At 41.8% G+C, this 22,814-nt stretch overlaps 1 protein-coding gene across 1 annotated transcript in view; it reads left to right on the top strand.

Annotated features, from left to right (window-relative positions):
* abcc4 (ATP binding cassette subfamily C member 4 (PEL blood group)) overlaps positions 1 to 22,814 on the top strand; it is a 32,182-nt gene extending 9,368 nt beyond the window's left edge. The window contains exons 7-31 of the mRNA XM_080052760.1: positions 437 to 562; positions 1,487 to 1,736; positions 2,054 to 2,161; positions 2,343 to 2,432; positions 2,581 to 2,772; positions 5,882 to 5,976; positions 6,512 to 6,598; positions 8,343 to 8,439; positions 12,646 to 12,843; positions 13,826 to 13,963; positions 14,094 to 14,131; positions 14,217 to 14,329; positions 14,450 to 14,596; positions 14,969 to 15,048; positions 15,255 to 15,405; positions 15,517 to 15,636; positions 16,245 to 16,355; positions 16,460 to 16,560; positions 16,888 to 17,079; positions 17,171 to 17,326; positions 17,477 to 17,566; positions 17,821 to 17,993; positions 20,090 to 20,195; positions 21,954 to 22,088; positions 22,178 to 22,814. Of these exons, the coding sequence (XP_079908886.1) occupies positions 437 to 562; positions 1,487 to 1,736; positions 2,054 to 2,161; positions 2,343 to 2,432; positions 2,581 to 2,772; positions 5,882 to 5,976; positions 6,512 to 6,598; positions 8,343 to 8,439; positions 12,646 to 12,843; positions 13,826 to 13,963; positions 14,094 to 14,131; positions 14,217 to 14,329; positions 14,450 to 14,596; positions 14,969 to 15,048; positions 15,255 to 15,405; positions 15,517 to 15,636; positions 16,245 to 16,355; positions 16,460 to 16,560; positions 16,888 to 17,079; positions 17,171 to 17,326; positions 17,477 to 17,566; positions 17,821 to 17,993; positions 20,090 to 20,195; positions 21,954 to 22,088; positions 22,178 to 22,267 (3,184 nt within the window). The 3' untranslated portion in view covers positions 22,268 to 22,814. The remainder of the gene's footprint in view (positions 1 to 436; positions 563 to 1,486; positions 1,737 to 2,053; positions 2,162 to 2,342; positions 2,433 to 2,580; positions 2,773 to 5,881; positions 5,977 to 6,511; positions 6,599 to 8,342; positions 8,440 to 12,645; positions 12,844 to 13,825; positions 13,964 to 14,093; positions 14,132 to 14,216; positions 14,330 to 14,449; positions 14,597 to 14,968; positions 15,049 to 15,254; positions 15,406 to 15,516; positions 15,637 to 16,244; positions 16,356 to 16,459; positions 16,561 to 16,887; positions 17,080 to 17,170; positions 17,327 to 17,476; positions 17,567 to 17,820; positions 17,994 to 20,089; positions 20,196 to 21,953; positions 22,089 to 22,177) is intronic.

Here is a 22,814-nt window from a genome sequence, read left to right as displayed (position 1 = left end):
AAGCTATAGTTCCCAGTGTGTGGGAAGTTATTCAGAGAAATGCATTAAAATTGTGTGTTGTGTGAAAGTTAAACTTTGTTGTCCATTTTAAGAATGTCAGCCGTTGTTGTGATCAATGAACCCGAAGCTTCTTGTACAGATCGCACTGGACAAGGGTCAAGTGAAATATTTGTAAAACAAAAAGAACTCCACCTGTGTGGTTACACATTTACTGTAGCTCCCTTTTGTTAAACCTGATTTACAAGTGCCATTGAATTAGTTACTGTTATGTAAATGTGGCCTTATGGATATAGAAAATGCTTACATTGTGTAAAAATCAGTACCCATTTGTAATTGCGTACAAAGTCATTTTTAAAGTTGTCAACATTGTTTTTGTTTTGTGTTTAACTGTATTTCTGCAGCATTTCAATAAAACTTCCTCCTTTTTCTTATTCAGGAGTAAGACGGCTACTCTGACCGACAACAGAATCCGCACAATGAATGAGGTGGTGTCCGGGATTAGGATCATCAAGATGTACGCCTGGGAGAAACCCTTCGCTGCTCTGGTCTCTGAGGTCAGAAGGTAAAATCATGAAAAGGGTTATGACGCTCTGCAATTTCCTGTTCACAGTCAAGATATCTTTAGATCAAAGAAGGCAGTTAAAGAGGTACCGGATTAGGGCCCGACCGATATGTATTTTTGGGTGCCGATGCCGATTATTTTCTGAGAAAAATTACGATAACGATTAAATCGGCCGTTTTTCTTTTTTTTTAAATCCCATAAATATATATTGAAAAAATGTACTTTTTTGAACCCTTAAATATATATAAATACTTGTTACTGTCAATAGGTGTACAGGAACTTTTTATTTATTGAAATATGCATTATCTAAAAATAGATAAAGTGTTACAAATATGTCTAAAGTGACATGACGCATTTTTAAACTCAGAACATTAAGCATTTTATGTAACTGCACCCAACCCTCTGGAACTCCCTCCCTCCAAACATCAACATGATTGCTGGAATAAAAAATAAAAAAATTAATCTGCAAAAAAATCGGCGGCCATTTTGCCGATTGCCGATTTTCGTAGATGTGCTATAATCGGCCGATTAAATCGGCCAGCCGATATATCGGTCGGGCCCTATACCGGATCATAAATTAAATCTGTCTAATTATCATAGAGCGTTCTTATATAGATTGGTGTCTATAGAATATTTCAAATGCAGGCATGTCAGTACAGTACCTTCACCAATTGGAATCAGGCATGATACTACTACTTAGTATTGTTTGAACATGAGGTCTGTTGTCGTCTTGCTGCATAGTGCAGGCGATTTTAATTAAAAGGCGATTTTAGATTTCTTGGCAAGATTCAACCCCTTCACGTCTGCATTATAATAAGGGAATTTGAAGCCATATATTAAGTTGCCAACCATTCATGTGTGTTGCTGCCTGAAAGGGGATGCTCTTATAGCTTGTTGGAACCTCTCTCTCTCTGTCGTCTTTAGTAAGGAGATCTCCAAAATCATGTCGAGCTCCTACCTGCGCGGCCTGAACATGGCCTCCTTCTTCTGCGCCAGCAAGATCATCCTCTTCGTCACCTTCACCCTCTACGTCCTGCTGGGTAACACCATCTCAGCTAGCAGCGTCTTTGTGACAGTGTCGCTGTACACGTCTGTGCGACTCACTGTCACTCTCTTCTTCCCCAATGCCATCGAGAAAATGTATGAGTGTCGCGTCAGCATCCGCAGAATTCAGGTGAGGTGCCACTGCTTTAATATTAAGGTTTCAAAGCTTAAACTTGTGGTTAAGTATTGGAAAGGGGGGGGGACACGCTTGTGGTGTAGTGGTTCGAGCGCCTGCCCATAGAGGCTCAGTCCTCAGGAGTAGCAGACCACGGGTTCAAATCCGGTTTTAATCTATAAACTCCCACATTATATTTTTCTTCTTTTTAAAGATATGTGAATGTTGAAAAGTAATTTCACACCAACCAAGTAACGGTTAGGGTTATGTGTTTCTGTATAATTCCTTGGAGCTTGGCACTGACTCTATTCTGTTTATCTTTAATGGATAAGGAGTTCCTGATGCTGGATGAGATCACGAAAAGGAACGATGCATTGCTGCAGGTGGAGAAGAAGGAAGCCTCAGTGGAAATCCAGGATCTGACCTGCTACTGGGACAAGGTCTGATCCCTTGTGCTTACTGCTATACTTACTGGGAATACCCTCAACCAATTGTCTAGATAAAGCCATCCACCGTTTTGCTTGTGTGACAGAAGAAAACGTACATATCAACATATAGTGTTTGCATAATTTCTGAATGAATAATATTCTAGTGTTTACATATGTGCTGTTTCTCCCACAGAGTCTGGACGCTCCGTCTCTGCAAAACATCTCCTTAAGTCTGACCTCAAATCAGCTGTTGGCTGTGATCGGACCAGTCGGAGCTGGAAAGGTCAGATATCTAATATGTCGTCAGTTCAGAGTTCAAAACTGGTTTTGTTTTGTCGTGGTTTAGGAAAGGTTGGGTACATTTTTCCCACAATTCATCAAACAGGCTCATTGTTTTTTTCCTTTCCCCGTGCTTGTCTATGTCTATCCAGTCGTCACTGTTGAGTTCCATCCTGGGAGAGCTGCCCGACGAGAAGGGGGTGCTGAAGGTCAAAGGTCAGCTGACATACGCCGCCCAGCAGCCCTGGGTCTTTCCTGGAACCATCCGCAGTAACATCCTGTTTGGGAAAACCATGAACCCCCAGATGTACGAGAGAGTCATCAGAGCCTGCGCCCTAAAGAGAGTGAGACATCACTTAAATTATTACTAAAATAAAAGTATAAAAATATAACTACAACATTTTAACTCCTGTAGCTAAAATAGGATAGTTGTTTTGCTGAAATGCGTTTGTGGCAAAGCAAAGTCTTCCCACTTGTTTTTACAGGAAGTTGTATTATACCCAACACTCATTTTTTCATTGCGTAGATGGAGATGCAGCCCCTCTAATAGGCCTTTCACACCGCCGCAAAATCGGAGCTAGTTCCGGGCTAGTTCGGAGCTAGAGCCAGTGTTTTGGTTTCACAACGCCAGAGAGCCGGCTCCGGGCTGTAAAAACCGGTTCAACTCAAACCCCAGGATTGAGCAGGGTTTGAGGTAAGAACTGCTTGCGCCAGCGGCCGGGGGAGGGATTATCCTGACCAACCAGACCAACTCAAACCTCATGCCCGCCATATTTAAAAACACCGCTACTACGAGACGTAAACATAACATAATTACCGAACGTAGCGATCAAATTGACCGGCAAAAATACGCTGTATGGGTCTTGTTTTAGCAAAATAAACTTGTGTCACCACCGGTAATGCCAGAGACACGGCTTTCTATATTGAAAAACACAATCTTTAGATCAGCGCGCAGCAGTTAAGTTACAAATAGAGCATTAAGGCTGCGGCTTCACATTAAAAGCATTTCACTGGCTTCACATTAGCATTTCACTGGACAAACGTGAGTTGGCTTTTATTTTGAAGTAACATGAAAGTAAACGCTGAAGCAGGCAGCACCTTCACAGCATGGACATATAAACACAGAGCCCACTGAGCCGAGCAGCGCGACAAACCGAGACGCACACACACACACACAGATAAAGTGAGAGCCAACACGTGTAAAAATAAGACGTATTCGCCGCTGTTGTTGTGCTTAAAGCTAGCGCTAGCTTTAGCGTTAGCCACGAGAGCAGCGGCGTCGGGCGACGTACACACACGTTTACAGTGACGTCATGACGTTGCTCTCTTGCCGGCTCCATGGCTGGCTCTGGTCGTTGTGAGCACTTGGGGAGGAGGTACACTGCTAACCTCAGGCACACAATAGCTGTAAAGACTAGCTGTGCTGTTCATTCACTCCTCAGGCCCCGAGGCAATGACCTAATACGCAGCAGCGCTTTTTCCCTGCCCGTTGGCCTTCTGTGAATGGCTGTCTGACACTCAAGATTCCACAGTAGAGGCTAAAGGCACCGTTAACCACTTCTATCGCACTGCTGCTATATGGCATAGTCCTAATTTGTTGCAGTTTTTTCTTTTCATTTTTGTCTTTACCCCACCCAGGCATGTCAGTTTGAATTGAGTTGTTCATTGGTTTATTTGAGTAGTTGGGAACTACTCAGACCTGGGTTTTACCACGTGAGTCCTTTGACTGTCCACTTTTAATTGGGCAGAAAGAATTCTTATCGTTCAAATATAAAAAAAATACCACCTACCACCACAAAATAAATGACTTTATGGAGACTTCTCATTGTCTTTGATTGGACTTATTGTGGTTGTATAGTTTAATTCCTAACATTTAATGTGTGACTTATACACCATAAACCCGGTCGTTCTTTTAATGTAGTAACAATATGACTGTCTGAACAGCAATGTGCTGACTCACCTGGGGCCTCATTTATAACGGTGTGCGTAGAAACCTTCCCAAAACATTGCGTTCGCACAAAGCCAAGAATGTGCTGCGCAAAAAAAAAGTTGAGATTTATAAAACTGTGCTGCGCACAGTTGCACGCAATCTTCCCTTTATAATTACCCACCTGCGGTGATTTGTGCGCGGACGATCTCCGCCCGGTGTCATCCCACTTCACCTCCCAGTTTCATCCCACAATCTACCATACATGGCGAATGCTAAATAGCTCCTGAATATGATGACGCACTTAATAAGCACGGAATTTTGACTGACATGAGGAAAAAAGGGAGGTAACCGGCCACAAAGAAAGCGACTGGGAAGGAAGAAAGCCCGTGCCATGCGTCGCTGTAACTGCCTCAAAAACACAAACACACACGCGCGCGCTGATCACATATCATGATTGGCACAGTCGTTATAGTCTTTGTTAAGATGTTTTGCCCAACTTTGTACTGCATGAAATATCACGTATTAGCGAAACTGTAGGACTAGCCTATATGTAGGACGATATAAAATGTGTTGTGAGAAGTGAAATAATGCATTAGCCTATAGTATATTCCAAAGCATTGCTTCCCTTCCATAGATCAACACATTTCCAACAACGTCAGATTATAGGCTAGTTTAAACTTCGAGGGTTAGTTGTTATGGGAAAGAGATGCATAAAATAATTTGCTAAATTCATAACATGATTTTATCTAACGAAATATATAGTTTTAATTAATATAGTTGGCCTTAACTTTGTACAAAACTACTTTTTACACACAGCCTAAAATATAGACTATTTGCTCTCCCGCTGGCCACTCAGGGACACACCTCCCGACGTATATGATATTATTATAGAGTAGAACTATAAGATTCAATTTCAAAATATAATCAAAATATGTATAGACCTACTTGATAAGTAAATCAACCTACATCATTACTGCATGCCATAGACAACAGTAGCCTATATTCGCAACAATAGGTACGCACATAATTGATGAAATATATTGGGTGCCAAGGATATGTGTGTTTTTCCGATGACAGAGCTTTATTTCGTGGTGTTGCCATTGAGTGTCGCTGATTCCCCGAGTCAGCAAAACCTTGCGTGAGCTCTACGCATGGTCAAAAGTTTGCGTGGGAATACGCACACTTCTACGCAAAGAATTCTTTTATAAATACCACCGTTTTGCCACCGCACATTTGACCGCACATTTCTGCCGTCTACGCAAGGTTTTTGTGCGTAGAAAGCTTTATAAATGAGGCCCCTGGTGCGTTAACACTGTAACTGTTGTAAAGGACTGTTGAAGCTTTGTTCCTGTGACATTAAAAAACGGAAGTATTCCTGGGACGTAACCTCACATGTTTTTAAACACATCTGTCCCTTTTATTTTTTTGGGGGGGAGGGAAATCCGGATTAATTAAAGTGTCATCATTGATTATTCTAGTGTCTAGTATGTTCTAGTTTTTGAGTTGAATCTTTTTGTGTGCAGGACCTGGAGCTGCTCCCAGACGGAGACCAGACACTGATCGGAGACAGAGGAGCCACACTCAGCGGGGGACAGAAGGCTCGCGTCAACCTGGCCAGGTGAGGGCACACAATGAAGCCAAGAAGGTTTTCCAGTGTGTGATGATTGGAATAATTTAGAGCTGCAATGATTAATCGACGAATCGATTATTAATCGATTATTAAAATAATCGCCAACTATTTTGATAATCGATTAATCGTTTTGAGTAATTTTTTAATAAAACATTTCCAAATTCTCTGATTTCAGCTTCTGAAATGTGAATATTTTCTGGTTTCTTTAATCCTATTATGACAGTAAACTGAAATATCTGTGTGTTTTGGACATAACAATACATTTGAGGATGTCAACATGGGCTTTGGAAAATGTATCAATTTTTCACCATTTTCTGACATTTTACGGACCAAAACACTATTCGATTAATAATCGATTAATCGAGAAAATAATCGACAGATTAATCGATTATCAAAATAATCGTTAGTTGCAGCCCTAGAATAATTTAGTCTTAGCATAATAACTGAGATAGTACCCTTCCATATGGTGTTGTACCTAAATGCTGTGAGTAGATGCAAATCAAATATTGTGTGTGTATTTCAGGGCCGTGTATCAGGATGCAGACATCTACCTGCTGGACGATCCTTTAAGTGCTGTGGACGCTGAGGTCGGGAGACACCTCTTTGAACAGTGAGCGATTTACCGGTTTCATACGTTAACGCATCTTCTCGCCATATGTGTGACACAACCAGGTGTGTGAGGGTTTTATTCTTACTTACATGCTGTCATGTGCAGGTATAAGAGATGCATGCAGTGTTTCCCCTACCATTATACAGGCCTGGCGGGCCCGCCAGGCCAACGGGACCCCCCGCCAGGCCAACAGCTGCCAAAAAAAAAAAAATATTATTTTTTTTTATTATTATTTTTTGTCTGCGCTACGCCGCGCGATGCACGTGTGCATTCGGAGCGCACATGTCAAACAGGGAAACTGACGAGAAAGAACCTTCCTTTATAGGTCCATGGCATAGGCTACACTGGAGATATTTAGGACTCAGTAACAGGGAGTTGAACAGGAAAAAGTGATGAGCAAAACTTAGAAAGTTAAAGTTGCTATGTCGCCATGGCAACCAATCTGTATCAACAGCTGAGACAGCGCAGCAAGTTATCTTGAAAACTGCAGGCTATAGTAGCCCTACAAGCTTTATTTTTTGGTATTTTCAATGCTACTTTATTTTTATGTTTTAAATTGAGAACTAGGCTACAATATAATGGGTCAGAATACAAAATGTTGCTTATTTTGCACACATTTTGATTGATAGGCTAATCATGATGTGTAGCCTAGGTTAATTCATTTATTTTAAATGAATATTTGATAAATTAAAGAAAATGTTTCATGATCCAGATTATTCCAGAAATTAATACTAGACAGGATATACCTGTCTATATTAGGTCTTCGTGTTTATTGTATTTTATTTTCATATCTATGTGTTTTTCTTCAATAGTTTATATGGCTTGTGTCTCCAAATTATTCCATAAAATTGTTTTAGGCAGGACATATGACAGCTGTTTACAGAGCAAAAAAAATAAAATCAGATTTAGCTTCTCAAAGTGCACCAGTTTGATGCATTTAACTTTAAAAAGGTAAAGGTTTTCTTCCGCAGGGGCATGCCCCAAGACCCCACTAGCAGGTCCATTCTCCCCCAGCAGTCTCAAAAAATCCTGAGGGAAACACAAAATGTACAAACGTACCGAATGTGAAGGCATAACCCTATGCCCTGATTTGTAGCGGGCGGTCAAAAGAGGCTCATCCATAATACAGTTAGTTTTGGTCAATTTCTACTACAAATTTGGTATGCACGCCGCGCGCATACTCTTTATCAGCTTTTACCACCGGGCCTAAAAACAATTCTAGGGGAAACACTGGATGCATGGTAAGGTCTCGCAGCAAAGAGGATTTATTTGATCAACCAAACAGGAAAATGGTCTGGTCAACTCCCCTCTGTTCAAGAGCTTCAAAGCTTGAGCGGAAAAGCCTTCAGCAGCCGGTCTCAGCAGGAGAAAGTTGATGTAGAAAGACAAACGGAAGTGGATCTGCACTGTTACATAATGTAGCCTTTTACTTTTGTTTTTTAGCTTTCTATTGGACTCATTCAATAGTGTTGGACTATGCATGTGAAGTGAAAACAGAGAAAGATCAAAAACAGTACAGCGTTTGAAAGGCCAGAACTAAGCCAGGAAGAGGTGCGGTGCTGTGAGTGTCAGGCAGACAATTGAAACTGGCACCACTCTTTCCGTTTCACCTTTCCTCTTGGACAATACAGAAAACATAACTATATTTAGGAAAGGAACCCACATATATAGTACATCTCTCTATGTTGCTGCTCTAGGTTACATGCCTCATTGCTTACACAATCATTGTTTATCCATGTATCAGGTGTATTTGCGGCCTTCTGAAGAACAAGCCTCGAATCCTCGTCACCCACCAGCTGCAGTACCTGAAGGCAGCAGACCAGATTTTGGTCCTGAAGGAGGTTAGTGCCCGTACACAGTAAAATAATAGATATCCATCAGCATACAGTGCATGGTTTGATCCCCATGTTTACTCTCTGCATAGTATTGACATTCTTAGAACTTGTCAAACTAGACCGGAGACATTTCACCCAGTCTTGGATGAATTGTCTCTCTGGGAACAAATACATAACGAATATTTAAAAAGTGGATGGAGTATAATCAAATGGCTGCCTATTCAGAGAGGTTTAACGACTTTCTTTGGTGTTGTATTACCATTTTAAGAGCTGCCTCAGGGTCCTAATGCAGGTCTTGTAACATCACCTGTAATGGAATATATTCTCATTAATTTCTGCAACTGTCTCATCGAGTCGAGGAACTTTCAACTCTGTGTACTGTGTGAATGTTGGAAAAAAAATCCAGTGGCTTGGCCTTGGTTTTAAACTGGGATATTGTTAGCTACTGTGGGCTTTAGTTTACAGAGCTGTGTATTAGCAAACCAGGTGCACATAGGTTGTGGATCCTGAGGAGATATTCAATATTTTTTGACAGTTACCACAAGCATTCTCGAGAACTCCACCTTTTTACTAGGGCTGTCAAAATTATCGCGTTAACGCAGGGTGATTAATTTCTGGAATTAACGCGTTAATTTTTTTATCGCGATTAACGCATGTGCAGAATGACCCGCCCCGTGCATCCCACCAGCTCTGTACTACAGCCACTCTAACGTTGTGGCTGACCCAGGATCAGTAGCTGCGCGCAGCCAAACATAACAGCACGCTAGCCCATGCCGTGTTTTAAACTGCTAACGGTCACGTCTGTGTCGGGGGCATAGATAGATAGTGTATAAAATCAACTGCCGCGGGTGACAGTTGATGTCGGGAGCAACAGGAGGAGAAACATTGTTCGCTCTGTTCAGAGCCCGCGAGGACACAAACGTCTGCAGTTTTCAGAGGTGTGTGTGTGAGTAGACATCAACATAACGTTGGCTTCCAGGGGCCTGTTTCAGGTAGCTGGTTTTACATACTCTGGGTTTAACCCTGCGCTCTGAGTTGGTAAACTCAGAGCGCAGGGTTGATAAGCAACTCTGGGTTTTCGGTTTCAGAACAGTGGATCAGCGTTGGGTTTATCAACTCTGAGCGTGTTCACTCTGGGTGGAGCGTGTGCATAAAAGCCATCGTCAATGGATCGCTGATAACATGATTCACCATGGAAACAGAAGAAACAAATGATTGATCCTCCCACTTCTCCACTTCTCAAAAAAGAAAAAAAGAAATCTCCGCTCCTCCCACTAGAGTTAGAAATATTAACGAATGAGCTTATGGTAGCCTATGGAGAAGAATTAACGGGATATTGTCTCATAACTCTGATCTAATCTCCTCGGCAATTCAGAAAAAAAACAGAGCAAACATTTTTTGTCAAGATAATCATTTCGCTTCCGTATGAGAAGCCATAGTCTATTTTAAAAAGTTACGCATATCAGCTGTAAAGTAATAAAGCTGGCGCGGCACAGCATTGCTGACAGTGCCTAAAGCCTACTGTGCAGTAAACAGAACAGACTGTCGCTTCTTTTAAATGGGGAGTGAAATACATTAACGTCAAGACACATTAGGTGACAGTTTCCATTGAAGAGCCTGATTGATTTATTACCAGATCCATTTTCCTCAAGTGATCACAGTTTAAATTATTATATCATAATTATTTATATTCATATTAGGCTATTTAACGAGGCTTGTCTGTGACTTTAGGATCGCACAAGTGAACTACAACGATCGCGTGCAGCCGCAGCGTTACATGAATCCACCTGACATAAATCTGTTCAGTGGCACAGACGTTAAAAAACATACAATAGGCTACAAATAGGTTTATTAATCTGAATGTAGAGCATGTCACGATGTGTAAGGTGGCCGCCTATATGAACGGACCGAGGGCTGAGAACAAGGCTACTGATCAGATAAATGATTGGTCAAACGTAAAATCATCAGGAAATGATAAAAACATCCCGATGGAGATTTCTATAGAGTGATTTTGCTTCAAACTGTACAGGGACGCGTGTGACAGTGACACTCTTTCTTCAGTCGGAGCTGCGGCGTAAAGTGAAAACAAACTCGGGTAGGTCTAACCACCTATCCAGCAGGTTAGACCCACGGCGTATGTTGCCGCAGTAACTGACTCTCGGTTGCACTGAACCTGCTACCTGAAACGGAAAACCCAGAGTTTCCACCAACTCAGAGCGAACAAACTCTGGGTTGCCTCAAAACCAGCTACCTGAAACAGGCCCCTGGTCAGTCCCCTAGGACGTGTTCGCGCGTACACACACACACACACACACACACCGCGGACTGTAATCAAGTTGTATTCAAGAATGCACAACCTATAGATTCACAAAATAAATGCCATTTTATAGCCTATATTTGCCCAAAGACATAGTAAAGAGACAGACCAATTGAATTATGGTGAGGTAGGTATATATTTTAGTTTGATTTAAATGTATTTTCAGTATTAAAACCATCATTTGGATTTTCAATTTATAAAAATACTAATTTCAAGTGTACATATCCACCTTCGGTCCTTTATCTTTCCGTTCATACAACAATATACAGAGACAATTCGAAATTTTCGGGCATATTTCGAATGGTAAAATCAATCGTGATTAATCGTGATTAATCCACAGAATCCTGTGATTAATCTGATTAAAATTTTTAATCATTTGACAGCCCTACTTTTTACATATTAACTTAAAATGTTACATTACATGGGCTAAGGGTTAAGGGAGCAACATAAAACCAGATTAAGAATGGCACAAGTCAAGTGTTCAAATTATGTATTTATTACCAATAAGCATAGACTTACCTTCAGGGAGAACCAGCCAACATAACAAAATCATCCCTAACTAGAAAATAAATCCATTTGTCTAACAAAAGAATCATTCAAAAACTAAGCCTCCCTAACAACATTTTAATATAAGAAAACAGGAATAAACAAAATGGTGGCTCTCCCCTACCTAGCTTTACATCAAACTGACTTAAATGTGAGCAGATCAACTACTGGGGCCTCTACGAATAGTCAAATCTCATATACTTTAAGCCTTCTTTACTATACCTTAACCCCAAACGTCATCGTGGTCAAGGAGAGATGAAAAAGTGCTTCCTTTCGAAATACAGCACTGTTTCAAACTCCGCTCTTCTCTCTTCTGTTTTACCGTGTGTCTCGTTCGTATTCGTGTAGAGTCGGTAAACTCTGTCGGTGTCATGTTGGTTTAAATCTTGCCGTCGTAAAGGATTATGGGATACCACTATCTCCTTTCCTTTCGTAAAGGTTGGTCAGGAGTAACCTATGCTAAAGGAGGGTTAAATTATGCATAGAGGCTCCTTTCCTAAGCATTTTTAAAATTCGAACCACCTATCTGCCAAATACTTACGGGTCATCTCGATAGGAAAGGAAATTTCCTATGCAAAAAAGAGAATATGTAGAGGCCCCTGCTCTTTTCAAGACATGCATACAGCACTCAGGTTCTCCTCCTGCGTTTACACCTGAGTGACTCAGCACACCTGCTCAGTCAATCAGTATGTAAGACCCTGTTTCCACCTGGCATTAATATGTGGTTCTGAGGAATCCGATCGTTATATGTAAATGTAATATGCTTGTTCACACCTGGCCTTAACAATGCGTCTTCTATGCGCGTTTGCGATCCGGATTCGAATTCCCCGCGCTGTATGGAAATCAGCTCGTACATCATTTCCGCTTATACACTCCATCTTCAATGTTTTCTGTTTTCTGTTGTCTGTTTACCTGCAACGGTGCGCTTTTATGACGTGAATTGTCGCGTGAATGAGTACGCGTTTCCGCCCAGTCACTCGCCGCAGTTGAGTGGGCGGGGCCTAATGTGTATGAGATGCGCATACGCGTTTCCACTGTTAATGGGTATGTGGATAAGTGGTCTCAAACCACCTCCGAATGTGGATAATTTCAATGCGCATTCAATGCGCATTGAGCGTGTTTCCACCTGTAGTTAGCGCGATCGGATCCTAAAAACCACATATTAATGCCAGGTGGAAACAGGGTCTAACACTTCACTTACAAAAAAGTTAATGTCTGAAATTGTATAACATTTGTTGTGGCTCACATAAAGAACATTACAACCATTTTAGTGCTGAGTATCCTAACTGTGTGTGTGTGTGTGTGTGTGTGTGTGTGTGTGTGTGTGTGTGTGTGTGTGTGTGTGTCAGGGTCACATGGTGGCAAAGGGGACGTACAACCAGCTGCAGCAGTCTGGACTGGACTTCACCTCCCTACTGAAGAAGGAGGAGGACGAGGATCCACTACAGCCTCCTCAGGAGATCCCCGCCAGGGTCAGAACTCTGTCCGAAAACTCTGTGCTCTCACAGGCCTCCTCTGTTCACTCGGTCAAAGACACTGACTTACCGGTATGTACAGTGTGAAAGTTTTCACTTGTCCTTGTCGGTGCAAAGTTGAATTTGGCTCATTGATCCTTGAGGAATTATTTGATTTCCTGGAATTTAATTGTGTAGAAACAATAAATCCTGCTGTCCACCGTCACATGGGTTAGTTTTTCCTTTTAAAATAAATAAATGAAAATGATAGTGTGGATGTTAATCTATACCAGGGGTTGGCAACCCTAGGCACCATGCCACTACTGGCACGTGTAGCAAAATCATTGGCACACTGGCAATGAGCAGTACACTCAGCAGCATTTGAAATCAACTAAAAATCACCGGCTTTATGTGGTGTGTGACTGTCTTGTTTGATTGGGTAGGCTACGCGCTCCAGCGCACATTTCCCACAGTGGGCGCTGCACGTGTCCACATTGCCCACATTTCCTACCGCACGCTTGGTTCATGCTCCAGAGCTGGGGGCAAAGCTGCTCTAGCACTACCTGACTCGCTGGCTCTCCCTGGCTCTTTATTTTGCAAGGAAGTCCGATGACATGAAAAAAATTCTTATTTACAAGGGGAGCTTGCCGAAATAGCAGCTGAAGTTTGTTGTTTAGCCTGTTCATTTCTTAAAATCTTTTGTGTTAAGATTGCATGCAACTATCCCAAGTCTTTGTTGTAATATATACCATTAACTTATTAAATGTATTTATTTACATTTCATTTAAATAGATATGCCAGGCTACTCCTCCCAATAATAATAGTATATTGGTTTTATATAGCGCCTTTCAAGAAACCTAAGGACTCTTCAATATTAAGGCTACACAAAAAAGAAATAGACCTACCGTGATATAATACAGTCACCATCCAAAACATAAAACATACTGTGATATGAATGTTAAGGTCTTTTTGCGCACCCCTGATTATGGCACACTCTTTAACAAGAGCATTTCAAACTGGCACTCCGTGTCAAAAAGGTTGCCGACCCTTGATCGATACTGCGCTTTCCATACAGGCCGAGCAGGTGCTTGCAGTAGCAGAGGAGAGTCGCGCTCAGGGAAACATTGGAGTGGGTCTGTATCTCAAATACCTGAGAGCTGGAGCCAGTATCTTCTTTCTGATCGTTGTCATTCTGATCAATATCCTGGCTCAGGTAAGTCTTTCACTTTCTACATGTTACCTCAAAAATGACAAAATATAAGAGAACATAAAGAATCAGCATTCTCCTCTTAAGATTTAGAGAAAGCCACTTAACTATTATGCACTTTTATTTTATCTTCCAGGTAGCATACATCATGCAGGATTGGTGGCTGGCTTACTGGTTAGTAAGAAAACCATGTGAAATAGACAGAATATACTGATGTCTGATTTCTATTTTTCTAATTCTGCAACTGTTGACTGTTCAGGGCTGACGAGCAAGGGAAGCTAGACAAGTTGAACGCCAACAGCACCATCTTCCAAAACAGTCGAAACGTCACAGTGTCGCTAAACACTGACTTCTACCTGGGCATTTACGGCGGTAATCTAAAGAAAAACAACCTGTCACCATTATGTCACCTGCTCTGTACGTACTGTGTCTGCACTTTGTGGTATTTCACTGGCCTTAAGGCATGTTTTTTTTTGCTGCTTGTTACTACAGGGTTGACTCTAGCCACTATCCTCTTTGGCTTTGTCAGGAATTTGGCCCTGTTCAACGTGCTGGTGAGAAGTGCACAGTCTCTGCATAACCGCATGTTCGACGCCATACTCAGAACACCAGTGCGCTTCTTTGATGTCAACCCTATTGGTAAGCTGAGGTTTAAACGGGACCTCTAGATAATAAGCATATATTGATAGTGTTTTTGGCATTAGAATGTTAACTTAAGAATTTCATGTGAGGATTATTTTTTTTTCGCTGTTGGATGTTTAAGAAATGTTTCGTAACCCATTTAGACATTTAAACAGCCTGGTCGTTTTAAGACTGACCTCACATAATTACTGCAGAATTGTATGAAGAGAAATCACATTATTAAAAAATGCTGTAATGGCACTGAAAATCAGAAGTTTCCCCACAAAATAAACATATACCTGTACATTATTAACTGGAAAACACAATGGCATGTTGGCTAACTATTTCCGTCGTACTATATTCTCTATACTTTCTCCCGTCTCACCTCAGGCAGAGTCCTAAACAGGTTTTCAAAGGACATTGGCCAGCTGGACTCGAACATGCCGTGGACTTTTGTGGATTTTATTCAGGTGAGGAGAAAGGAAAAAGAGATCTACTTGTTACTAACAAAAGCAATGTGTTTCTGCGCAGTGCTAATGTAATCATTAATTGAATGAACTGTAACTGTATTATTAGAATCACTAGTTCTTAATTTTTCCTGGTGTTAAGCTCAGCTCAGCTGTATGTGGCCTTGATTGACACATGAATGAGCCAATCTTTTCTTGTCTTTTCTCAGGTGTTCCTGCAGATTGTGGGCGTGATCGCTGTGTCAGTGTCTGTGATTCCCTGGATCCTCATCCCTGTGCTGCCCCTCCTCATCGTTTTCCTCTTCCTGCGCCGTTACTTCCTGCAGACCTCCAGAGCTGTCAAGCGCCTCGAGTCCACCAGTGCGTGTCCCCCACAATGCAACTGTCATGTAAATGTCATGTATGCATGTGTTTCTGATTTGAATTGAGTGACTGTTAAATAACGCGTCCTTTTGATTTCCTCCCCTGCAGCCCGCAGTCCGGTCTTCTCCCACCTGTCGTCCTCTCTCCAGGGCCTGTGGACCATCAGAGCCTTTGGAGCCGAGGACAGGTTCCAGAAAACCTTCGACGCCCATCAGAACTTGCACTCAGGTTCCACACTAAATACTTGTTTTCTTTTTCTCAAAATATATTTTTTAGATTTTTCTATTTAAGGCAGAGAACAAACATTCAAACGAACCCCTCCTCCAAACCCCGTAACACAACATTATCTGCCCAAAATAATGAATCAAATTGCATACAAAATATAGGAGACGGTACTGCTTAGTAGATTTTACTGAGTTTTTGACATCCTTTGTTCAAATGTTTTTAGTTGATTTAAGGTCAAATGAAAGGGAGAATAATAGATGAAAGGAAAGAGTTGAGTCATGACTTGATGCAATTGTAGAAGTGATGTTTGTATCATTAATGCATATACATTTGAAGATTTATATGTACTTAACTGTCTTTTGAATTCTGAACTATAAAAGACCTCCCTGGTAATCTAATCATATGTATATATATTTTTTTTTTAATTGCATACAAAATATACACTCCTATACATACAAACCTATTCAAATAATAATAACTGTTCAAATTAAATAATAATACAGTCATTCTATGTTCTTCTACATTTACCATTTTTCAGACTCAAAACTTAGATTAGCTTTTCTAAACTGTGCTGCTCTAGTGTCAATAAGGTGTTTCCTTGTTGTGAACAGAGGCCTGGTTCCTGTTCCTCACCACCTCGCGCTGGTTCGCTCTCCGCCTCGATGGCATCTGCTCCATCTTTGTTGCTGTCACCACCTTTGGCTGCCTGCTGCTCCGAGACCGTGAGGGACATTTGCAAGCTCTGTATACTGAATTACTAGAAATGAATAATAGTGTTTTGTGTCTTATTGCAATAAAGCATGAAAGGTGTGTTTTCTTGTGTTAGAGTTGGACGCTGGCTCAGTGGGATTGGCTCTGACCTACTCTGTCACACTGATGGGCATGTTCCAGTGGGGGGTCAGGCAGAGTGCAGAGTTGGAGAACATGGTAAGATGACATGTTATTTATTTCCTTTAAGACTTTAATGTGGGGTTCATCTTTATTGTGTCTTATTTGTTTCTAAAAAAGACAAAAAATTATTGAAAAATGTACAATGGGGAAATAATATTGTGCTGCAAATCTGCGATTCTCCATGATTATCTGAGTACTAATAATTAAAAACTATCTCTATTATTATATCAGAAAGGTTTATAAAACAAATGTCAAATTTAAAAGAATTCTCATAAAATGATTCTAAGTTTATGTTTCCCCTGTTAGACCACAGTATGTAACGTGTAGTCACCTGTGTGTTCTGCATCGTTTCTCTGTCTTCAGATGACGTCTGTAGAGAGAGTGGTGGAATACACTGAACTGGAGAGTGAAGCACCCTGGGAAACCCAGAAGCGTCCTCCTCCCGATTGGCCCAGCAAAGGCCTGGTGACCTTTGACGGGGTCAGCTTCTCCTACAGCGACGATGGGCCGGTGGTGCTGAAGAACATGAAAGCCATGTTCAGACCAAGAGAGAAGGTCCGAGCTGTTTTAAGTCTTCAGATGCACAAATATTTCTCATCTCAAATTCCCACCATGTTAATTCTGTTGTCTCCCCCATATGTGTTAGGTTGGGATCGTTGGCAGGACAGGTGCAGGGAAAAGCTCCCTGGTCTCAGCTCTCTTTCGCCTGGCAGAGTATCAGGGCAAGATCTACATCGATGGGGTTCTGACCTCTGAGATCGGCCTCCATGACCTGCGCCAGAAGATGTCCATCATCCCTCAGGTGAACATATACTAGCTTCCTCTTATTGTGTATTCAAACTTGAAACACCATAACAGGGATGAGCTCATTCTCTCATTCTTCGGTAACACTGTTTTTTTTTACTCAGAATGTCATAGGTTACACTGTTGTATTTTTGTTTTTGTTACCCAGGACCCAGTTCTGTTTACAGGCACCATGAGAAAGAACCTGGATCCTTTTAACCAACACACAGATGAAGAACTGTGGAACGCTCTGCAAGAGGTCAGTGACACACACACACACACACACACACACACACACACACACACACACACACACACCTATAAATCTTACCTGATAAAAATACATTATTTAAAGAAAGAAAGAAAAAACAAACCAATTACACTAATCTTCTGTAGGTACCAGTAAATAATTAACATTTGATTATTAACTCTTGTAATTTAAGTCGTACCTGAACCACAAAAAGTTAGTGTCTCTGTCATTGTATATACTGTATCATTTGACTCATCCAACAGGTTCAGCTGAAGCCCGTGGTGGAGGAGCTGCCCGGTCGCTTGGAGACGGTTCTGGCCGAGTCGGGCTCCAACTTCAGCGTGGGCCAGAGGCAGCTGGTGTGTCTGGCCAGAGCCATCCTGTGGAAGAACCGCATCCTCATCATCGACGAGGCCACCGCCAATGTGGACCCCAGGTACTGCTGCTTGATAGACACTGCACCTACAAATGAATGTAGTTTATCTTTAAAGGTGCAGCGTGTAATATCTGAATATTATACAGCAGTTGGTTCTGAGCGAGTGATTTGATTGGACGAGAGACCTTCTGAGCGTTCTGAAGGAGTGCTGATATTAGCCAACAACATCACTCTGACTGTTCACCAAACTGTAGACCAACTGTCAAAATCACTCCGCGGCTCACTGATGAGCCGGAGCTTCACTTGTGTGTTATCTGTGTGTGTGTGACTCAGGTTGACTGTGGCGAGTCTCTCCCCTGTGAGAGGGCATCGCTGCCACACACAGACAGAGACAGTGTGCGGTAGTCACTCACACTCACGTTACTGAAGACAGCAATAGTGTGTGGAGATAAACTCAGGCTGCTGAATAATACGAGCGCAGCATATTAGCCTAGCCTAGCTTGCCCACCTCATTGTATAACGTTACTTCCCCCGGGCCGAAATACACTCATAAACTCTGGGAAATGAAGCGTGGGGGTTTGGATTGGGCAGCGGACTTTATTACCAACTAGATTAAGATCCGCCGTTCCGTTTCTTTGGTGATTTTTACGGGACATCGGGCCGCCGTGGTTAATGTTACCAGAGTAAACAAAGCAAGACGAGCTCACTCGCGTAAAGTTGTTGCTTAGCAACGCGCTCCGCTCTGATTGCTGTTGTCGAACTATTTGTGTTGGCGGAAGCAAATACATTCTTAAATGATTAAGCAATATCACACGAGAGGGAGCATGTTGTCGCTCTATATCAGCACTGCTGTGATTCGGTCGTAGGCACGAGGCCGCAGGCCGAGTGCCGAAGAGAAACACAGCAGTGCTGATATAGAGCGACAACATGCGACCTCGAGTGTGATATTGCTTTTATACAGCAGTTTTACAACTTAAATTCACAAGTTAACTTTAAAATGTGATCTTTAATCATTTAAGAATGTATTTGCTTCCGCCAACACAAATAGTCCGACAACAGCAGTCAGAGCGGAGCGCGTTGCTAAGCAACAACTTGACGTGAGCTCGTCCTGCTTTGTTTACTCTGGTAACATTAACCACGGCGGCCCGATGTCCCGTAAAAATCACTAAAGGAAAGGAACGGCGGCTCTTAATCTAGTTGGTGATAAGGTCCGCTGCCCAATCCAACCCCCCCCCCCCCCCCCCGCGCTTCATTTCCTAGAGTTTATGAGTGTATTTCGGCCCGGGGGAAGTTATACAATGAAGTGGGAAAGCTAGGCTAGGCTAAAGCTAGCGTCCGGATCGCGTCCGCTCGGCGCTCGTATTATTCAGCAGCCTGAGTTTATCTCCACACACTAGTTGTCTTCAGTAACGTGAGTGTGAGTGACTACCGCACACTGTCTCTGTCTGTGTGTGGCAGCGATGCCCTCTCAAAGGGGAGAGACTCGCCACAGTCAACCTGAGTCACACAGTTTACAGAAGTGAAGCTCCCTCAGGCTCATCAGTGAGCGGACTGATTTTGTCAGTTTGGTGAAAAGTCCATGAAGTCAGAGTGATGTTGTTCGCTAATATCAGCACTCCTTCAGAACGCTCTCGTCCAATCAAATCACTCGGTCAGAACCAACTGCTGTATAATGCTTAATTGAGTGGCATCTAGTGCAGAAACTTCTAGAATGCAATACTCCCCTAGGTAACCCCTCCCTTTTGAATAATAAGTGCAAACAGTGGACTTGGTTTAGGAATAAGTTTGTCCAATTTGTTATACTGTAGAATCCTGGTATTGCGAAACAGCGGCCTCCATGGTGCCAAGCTCCGCTCTTAAGGCTCATTCTAAGGAAATAAAGGAAAAAAATACTTTTTTTTCAAGCGATTGAATACTAATTAAAAATTGGACTTAAAATCTACTAAGTTTGTTCTGAAAAATGCCTGCACCTTTTAGGCTTCCTGCTGTTGTAGCTATGTATCTGCCTGTTAGAAAAAATACTTTTTTGAGGTAATGATAACCTATCAAAAATACACGCTAACAAAAGTGTTTTCTAATCAAAATACTTTATTTGTTACGGAAGTGGCACAGGTGTTAGACTGCATGCATTGACTATTTGTGTTGTGTCTCTGCAGGACAGATGAACTGATCCAGAAAACCATACGGGACAAGTTCAGAGACTGCACTGTCCTGACCATCGCTCATCGTCTCAACACCATCATAGACAGTGACCGGATACTGGTGAGTCCTCTTACTTAAAATGTAGCAAAGAGCAAGTAGCAAAGACACCAAATTGAGCTTGGGGAGCATTGATTAAAATTAGGGATGGGCATAATTAATCGATCATTGCTCGTTAAGAATATTGTCGATCACGTGAAATTGTTATCGATCATATAGCCGTTGTGTTGTGCAGTGTGAGTCCGGCAGCACAGCAATGAGTTCCACTATGTGGCAGCACCAAAGACTGTATGGGCAGCAATTAAACATCCTACCAGCAGGGGGGAGAAGTTTGGCATCGGACGGGACAGCTTTAGAACCGAAAATAACTAAGTTCATTAAGCATTGTGAAACCTTGTAAGTACAACACTTAAACAAACCGAATTATGTACCACTTGTACATTGAAGCCTACATCCGACCCTGTTTAACGTGTGACATTAGCGCCGCTAGCATTAGCGGCTAACTTTAGCGTCTATGCTTTCCTACTTCGCCTTCATCAGGGAACTAATTTGCACATTTTAGATGTTTATTAGATGAAGTAACGTTAGGTCCTTTATCACTCAGAGAAACGTGCCGTGCCCTTATGCAGTCTTTGGCAGCATCTTAGGAGGCGCATATGTGTTTAAACTTTAAAGCAGGGGTCTCCAAACTACGGGCCGCCGATTTTAAAAATATAATGTAATATGGCCCTTTGAATTTTTTTATTTTTTATTTTTTTTGCATTTCTTAGTTAACCCACTAGTGCAGGGGTGTCAAACACTGATTGATTGGCCCGTGGCACATTTTAAAAATATAATGTAATATGGCGCTTTTAATTTTTAAATAATTTAAATGCACTCATTATATTACAGAGAAATATGTCCCATAAAAGAAAATGAGCAACAAGCCCATCCCAGAGGACCCTGCATAATATTTTAATTTAAATTAATATTATTATGGAAAATCTATGTGTCCTTCTCCAATAGCTTCTAATTCATCTGACACAGTGTCTCCATTTTTTTTCATACAAAATTCTTCAGATTTAGCCTCTTAATTTCCCTCTCAAAGTGCACCAGATTCATGCATTTCACTTTAAAAACTTAAAAAAATCTCCCGGGGGGGCATACCCCCGGACCCCCCTAAGAGGGTCGGGACCTCGGCTGGATACTATTTTCACCCTGCTGGACATTGGACGCAAAGGCAGAAAACACTAGGTGTATCATTGGCATATAAACAAGAGGGGGAATGTGTCTGTTTAATGTGCAAGGAAAGTGTTGCCGTGAAGAAGGATTACAATTTACGAAGACACTATGAAACTAAACATCAGAGCAGATACATGTCCTGATAAATGTGTTATTTTTGCAAAGTGGCCCGGCCCTTCGTAGATTTTTCTGTGTGTGGCCCTCAGTGAAAAAAGTTTGGAGACCCCTGCTTTAAAGGTATCGTAGCATTGGCTCCTTGTTGGCTCATAGCCTCGGGCTTTAACCAGCGCCGCATTTTATTATTATTTTATTTTTAAAAGTTGCCTTGTCTTAATAGATTGTTGTTTGCCTTTAAGATCTTGGAATAAAGATGTAATTGAGTAAAAACCTCTTGTATACAGTCTATGGTAAAAACGCTGTATTTTGGATGTTCTGTTGGCATTTTTTAATATGTAAAAAAAGATAACGATTACTCGATAATTGCTCGTTAATTTTCCCGATGATGGATCAATTGAATTTCTTAAAATGCCCATCCCTAATTCAAATATCTCCAAGTGTAGAAATACTGTGATAATAATCTTACTATGATTTTGTCTGCAGGTTCTAGATGCAGGGAAGATTCATGCCTATGACGAGCCTTACACCCTGCTTCAAGATCCAGAGGGCATCTTTTATAAAATGGTGCAGCAGACTGGAAAGCAGGAGGCTGCAGCTCTACGAGAAGCAGCTAAACACGTGAGTTTTACCTTTCTTAAATCAACTTTTTGTTGCAGTTTAAAATAGAAGCTTGAGCCAATCTCATTTTACAAACGCTGTGTTTTCAGGCTTACGACAACAGAAGCCGTCCCAGCATTTCAAACGGACATGCGGAAACACCAGATGGTAGCTTGGTGATCTTTGAAACGGCTCTGTGAGCTCTGACTTCCTACTTTGCCAGAAGACTTAAGAAAAGTGCCTGGGCTCATACTGCGCCCCCTCCCACCCGGCCTCTGGTGAGCGCACAGAGGGCCCGGATAGACAGGCCTCAAGCAGAGGATGGGACCTGCAGTGGCTCCGACCTCACTGTGGCTGGGCCAAAACACACGCACATTATTCTGTTGTTTCCTTCCTTCAAGCTGAGAGAGAGCTTGGAAACTGCTGATGTAAAACTATTCACATAGTTATCTATTTTGTATTCATATTTATCGTATTTTAAATGGCTGCATAGTCCTTTTAACTGTAAGTGCCTTATCTCAAGTTTGTACATGTTAATTTAAGCAATACCTCCATCCAAAGTTGCCTTTGTAAATACATGCAGCACTTGTTGCACAGATTAATCACCACCAAATCTAAATAATAACACCAAAGTGTCTGCGTTTTCAGTAATCTATTTGTACATTAAAATGTTGAATGTACTTATCTACAAATGTGCTGCCCCTGGCCTTATACTGTTCTTATTGTCGACACTGCCTTTGAAGTATA

The sequence above is a fragment of the Ammodytes marinus genome (genome assembly GCF_949987685.1).
Source record: "Ammodytes marinus genome assembly, chromosome: 24".
Lineage (NCBI taxonomy): Eukaryota > Metazoa > Chordata > Actinopteri > Uranoscopiformes > Ammodytidae > Ammodytes > Ammodytes marinus.
This window is presented reverse-complemented; position numbering and strand designations above follow the sequence as displayed.